The following is a 6,000-nucleotide window of genomic DNA, read 5'->3' on the forward strand; positions in this document are numbered from 1 at the left end:
AATAAATGTTGCCTAAATAAACAAACCTAAGTTTTTTAAACAATTCAAGATTTACAGTGAATTTTTATATCACTAAATATATCGGCGATTATATTGGTTATCAGCACCTCCAACTCCCATTTTATCCGTATCATATCGGCCGCAACAAAATCCATACCGGTCAGGCCCTAGTATTTACATCTACAGGACGAAAACACACACTTCAGCTGCTACCGGCTTTTCTGTCATCTTGGTTTGTCGTTACACCACGGACACAAACATGATCCAAACTTTTTCTGTAGTCGTTTCGATGATAATTGCGCAGCAGCTGGAGAATTCTCTCATCACGCTTTACGTCTGTCAGCTGAGGAGGAGATGGGAAGAGAGGAAGAAGACAAACTGAGTGTGAGGCTGCTCTACCTCAGCCCACTCCACTCCAAATCCAATGGGGACGTGGAGGAAAGTCCAAAGCCAGGACTGGTGGAGCTGGATCGTCAGAAGAGCGACCCAACGAGCATGTGCTGAACCACCGACATTATTTTTAACAAGAATAAACATGATCGACGTATAAATTATTTGGGCTTTAAAATCAGATTAACCACCCACTTACTTCTGAATTAAGTTTAATTCTGAATAATCATTTTCATTAAGAATTAAGTGTTTACATGGTCTTTTTAAAGCAAAATAAATTTTTATTCAGAATTAAATGATTTTGATTCAGAATTAAAGCTCTCATGTAAACATGGCAAATGAAACAAAACAACTCCAGGTGTGTTCTGATGAGGAAAGAACATTATAATACAGATCAGAAAATAGTATAATACAGGTACTTTAAGTCTCACAAGAGTCAGTTTAGTGTAACTTCCTCGTTATGTAAAACATCGTCACTGGGAGCATGTTTTTGTGTGTTACCGTGGAGACCAGGTCAGGTGGATACAGGGAGACACATGCTGGGCTCATTAAGAGGAGCAGCGAAGGGCTGGCAGTGCATTCCTCACGACATGGCAACTCCCGACCTCCTCACGCTCCAGTCCAACACAGACACACAGACAGACACACAGACACACAGACAGACAGACAGACACACAGACAGACAGACAGACAGACAGACAGACAGACAGACAGAGGGGTAAAGAGAGGCTCACTCTGACACGCTCCACCGCTGTCCTGCTCCTCACTGCTGCAAGAGGGCGCTCTCTCCACTGTCCACTCTGTCACACACGGAGCACAAACAGCATCAGCACCAATGCCCACGTCCTGTCATAATCTCTGTAAAGGTCTGCAAAATTAACTCTTGTGAGCTTTAAAGGTGCACTGTGTAACTTTTCTGGTGGAGGGTCTGAAACCTGCTTCTTTTCATGGAGATGTTGTCTGGAATGTTCCACATTGTGGCATTCCACTTACTTATCTCTACAGACACAGCAGGTGACACCACAGTGCCAAGTTACATGTGAGATCTGTGAAGAGGCGAGCTCACTCAGTCAAAATGATGAGTTCTTCGCTCAAACTAGAAACACTGTTCCACCTTGTGATGTAATGTGGTAATGCAGGAAGTGCTCCACTCATTTAAACATACACGTTCACCAGAATCATTAGGGTAATTTCAGTTGACATCACAAGGTGCAACAGAGCATTTTGAGCTTTAAAAACAGACTAATAATAAATGCACTTGAGTCTGAGACGAGACCAAGAAAATGCAAAAAAGCGGTGTCAAGGCCAGTCTTATGATGAAGAGCAGCCCTACGACACTAGAGGTAACAACATTCTAACATAGCTTAAAGCTCACAAGAGTCTATTTTCTGTAATAATGGACCTTTAATACTAGGGATGTGTGATGTATCAGTTCCAGTAATGGTCTGGATATTGATACCAGTTTGATATATCGCTTTGTCCAGTATCAATATTCAATACTGCCCCATTATCTACTGATAGTTAAACTCCAGCCCACACAAGTGCCCTGGTGTCTGGTATGACCCTGTGACAGACTCACCCTGGGCGCAGTATGCCATACAGCCCTGGGTTGGCTGCAGCAGGTAAACATAGAAGTTCCCACAGTGGCGCACGGTGACGGGCAGACGGAACATGCAGCAGTCTGTGCTGGTGCTGGGGTAAAGGTGCCACGCCGCGCAGGCTGAGAGCTGCCTCACCTCCCCCGGCCCAGGCAGAGTCTCTCCCTCACCCAGAGACAGCCACACCGGAGCCTGGGTGCCACAGTGGTTCACCTGCACACAACACAGTGTAGAGGGAGAACAGAGGGAATGACTTTAATACTGATGAGGCATCAGCAGAGGCTTCAATTCTATCGCCCTGGAGAACTTTCCACAGTATGTACTAGAACTTTCTATTTCCATGAGATCAGGCAGAGGACGAGCCACCTACAAGTTTCACTCCTCACTGCAGCCGACACACCGACGACGACCCCCATGGTCACTTCCTATTTACATATACAGTTTATGACACATACACATTACCTGCACACAGTGTGTGTTACACACATTACCTGCACACAGTGTGTGTTACACACATTACCTGCACACAGTGTGTGTTACACACATTACCTGCACACAGTGTGTGTTACACACATTACCTGCACACAGTGTGTTACACACATTACCTGCACACAGTGTGTGTTACACACATTACCTGCACACAGTGTGTGTTACACACATTACCTGCACACAGTGTGTGGGCATGCTGGCAGGTTTGTGGAACAGTTGAAACTGGTACCATCCGGCTGTGAGGGAGTGGTCACAGATGAGCTCGTGCACAGAGGACTGCTGTAACCAACTGGAGCTGAAGGTGGCGCTGCGGTATGGCTCCTGGAGCACGGAGTGGCCCCCCGGAGCACACTCTGGAGGGGGCTCTGAGCAGCACAGAGAGAAGAGGGACAATGTGAGCATTGTATAGGTTAAAATATCATTATTGTCCCCATGGGGACATCAGTCATTTGACCCATTATCAGTGCCGCTGGGACACCTACAGGAGCACTGAGCACCACAGGAGACCCATCTCCATGATCTTGTTGCTTGTGGCTTAGTCAGGACCTCAGCTGGAGTGTGGAGCTGGGCTGACAGGTGTACAGCAACACCTGCCCACTGCTGCTTCTGCACTCCATGAGAAATACCAAAGACACTTATAAAATGTGTGCAGAAAAACTGTCAGAGCTTAATCAGCTTTACAACAAGAAGGTTACAGGTTTGATCTCTGGATTGCCTGGGCCTTTCTGTGTCTGGGTGGGTTTCCTCTGAGCACTCTGGTCTCCCTCATCAACCCAAAACATGCACCACAGCTCAAATCCTCCAGCTAAAGTCTAGACCAAGAATAGGTCAAGATGTAAAAAGGTGTCCCCAAGCTCTGCACTGTGGTGCTCACTGCTCCTGATGAGGTGTCCTCAGTGACTCTGAAGGATGGATCAAATGCAGAGGACACATTTCCCTACGGGGACAATTAAGTGTGTTTTAACATTTGGCAAGTGGTGAACAGAAGTGATTACAAAACATAAAGCCTCTCAGGTAAAGGTGACTATTGTATAATTTGCCTTTCATTTGCCTTAGATTTGAGTTTGGGAACATCTGAGGATCAAACTTCTCAAGTTTTAGATAGAACAAAGGCTAATTACAGTTATGTAAAAATAACAGTGTGCAGGGAGAGCCCAGCTCTAAACACTACTGCACTTTTATGGAGACTATGACATTTCTTACACACATTTTAAATAGAGTAGTTAGTAGTAGTTAGATAAAAATGACTTATTTTACTATGACTGGATTTCTGACAGACTAAAGCAAATACAGCTCATTTTAAAAAGAGACATTAGGTTTGTAGGAGAATACAGGGTGTAGTGAATTAGTGCGACACGGTCAAAATCAAATACAGTGAATACATGACGGTGTAATCTAAAGACGTTCTCCAGTTCAGGCTCAGTATTGATGAGTTCATTGAGCTGTCAGACAGGGTCCCTGCACCTGTCCCCGTCCCTCTGCCCTGTCACTCTGTCACAGGGGCCCCAAACGCTCTGACCCGCCTGTGTTGACTCTACTAGACAGAGACATGACAGATGACACCAGACCAGGAGATTTACAGGCCAGTCCAGGCTAAAGGCGACACGGGGCCTTGAGTCTGTGACACGCTTTAGAGTTCTGAGACTTTCATGACCAGGACGATAGAATTCACTGTTTTCAATGACGACAGGACTTAAACTTTAACTTGGATGTCCCCTAAACACACAAAATAATTTTACCCATGGTACAAGACTAGGGTGACCAGAATTTCAAAATAAAAAACTAAGAGAGTCTTGTTTTTGTTTTTTTGGTAGTTCATAATAATAAAACTGTGAAACGAGTGCATAATTAAGGAAAATTAAGTTAAATGTGAGTCAGTATAGTCACATTTTCTTTGTGTTTTGGTCGTTTTTAAGCAGATTTTTTGCATTTTACCTAAACAAATGACAATGTTTGTCTCTCTTTACTGTTGGCAGGGATCAAACTGGTCAAAAATAGAGACATCTGGAGGATTTCTTGTATAAAACCTGGACAAATCAAAGGTTTTAGATAAATCCGCTGGGACATGGGACACAGGGCTCAAAACTGGCACTGTCCCGAGTAAATAGGGACGTCTGGTTAACTTGTGCGAGACTAACTCACTTTGTACCACAACAACACAAAAAGCAGACTGTTATTGGGTGATCTAGTCGCCTAAAATGGTTCAAATTAAGATAATAGTTTAAAAAAATGATACATAATCCTAAAAACACTTGGGTAGAGAAGTCAAAAACGTACTCAAATAAGAGTAACTTACTTGAGTAGTTACTTCAAAATAATATTACTCAAGTAAAAGTACAAAGTAGGCTTAGTGGTCCATGAAATGACTCAAAATAAGAGTAGAAATGTATTTGGGAAAAGTACTACTCAGGTAACTTAAAGAGTAACTGTCAAGACACAAGATCTGATTTAGAATTAGAAGTTAAAGTTTGGTATTTTCAAAGGACAAAATAAATCATATTTGAAGGAGAGGTGCAAGAAACATAAAGCTTTTGTCACTTGTAGAAAGAGTAAGCACAACTTTTACTTTTTACTCAAATAAAAATACTCAAGTAGAAGTAAAAGTACAGTTTCTTGATGAGTTAGCTGCTACAAAACACGTCTGTGAGTAAGCTCATGTTGTTGTTGGTGTTCTTACCTGCTCGGGCATGTGCAAACAAAAACACGAGGAGCTGAAGAACCGAAACGTCACGCTTCATTGTCCCACAGACAGGGGCCAGTCCGCGGTACAGAGCCACCCGTGTCCCGCTGCTTTGTCCCGGTGCGCGGCTCCCTGTGCTGCTGCGGGGGTGTGGAGCTCCGGTGGCGGGGCGCGCAGGGGCTGAGTGTGCGGGGAGAAGAGGCGAGGGCGCGCGGTGTGTGGAGCCTCCTGCAGCCGCTGACCTCCGCCTCCACAGCTCCACAGGCGCAGCGCGGACAGGAGGAGGACCGAGCCCAGACACGGCGCACTGCAGCCGGATCAGCTGCACTTTAAAGGTGCACTGTGTAACTTTTCTGGTGGAGGGTTCGTTAAATGCTTTTCTCCATGGGAATGTTATTACTTCGTCTGGAATGTTTCACAGTGTGGTGTTAAACTGTCTATCTTCATGGAGACTAAACCAGACCAAGTTACAGGTCAGATCTGTGGAGGGAAAGATGACCAGAAGTCCCTATTTACCCAGGACAGTCCCACTTTTGAGCCCTGTGTCCCATGTCCCAGCAGATTTATACAAAACCACTGATTTGTCCAAGTTCTATACAAGAAATTTCACAGGTGTTCCTATTTAATTATGCAGAGAAAATCCATGACTAACATGTGTCAGTATAGTCACATTTTCATTGTGTTTTGGTCATTTTTATGCAGTTTTTCTATATTTTACCTAAATGACACTTTATGCCTCTCTTTACTGTTGGCAGGATCAAATTGGTCAAACATAGGGACATCGGGGACATTTCGTGTGTAAAACTGGGACAAATCACTGGTTTTGGATAAATCTGCTGGGAC

At 44.3% G+C, this 6,000-nt stretch overlaps 1 protein-coding gene across 1 annotated transcript in view; it reads right to left on the reverse strand.

Annotated features, from left to right (window-relative positions):
* The window catches only part of vwde (von Willebrand factor D and EGF domains), a 43,399-nt gene extending 38,184 nt beyond the window's left edge, over positions 1-5,215 (reverse strand). Inside the window, exons 1-3 of the mRNA XM_055163372.1 lie at positions 5,155-5,215; positions 2,652-2,842; positions 1,970-2,201 (exon numbers count right to left, since the gene is read on the reverse strand). Of these exons, the coding sequence (XP_055019347.1) occupies positions 1,970-2,201; positions 2,652-2,842; positions 5,155-5,215 (484 nt within the window). The remainder of the gene's footprint in view (positions 1-1,969; positions 2,202-2,651; positions 2,843-5,154) is intronic.
* Between the last annotated feature and the right edge of the window lie 785 nt (positions 5,216-6,000).

This window comes from Boleophthalmus pectinirostris, unplaced genomic scaffold (genome assembly GCF_026225935.1).
Source record: "Boleophthalmus pectinirostris isolate CB_2022bp ecotype Guang Dong unplaced genomic scaffold, ASM2622593v1 HiC_scaffold_6, whole genome shotgun sequence".
Lineage (NCBI taxonomy): Eukaryota > Metazoa > Chordata > Actinopteri > Gobiiformes > Gobiidae > Boleophthalmus > Boleophthalmus pectinirostris.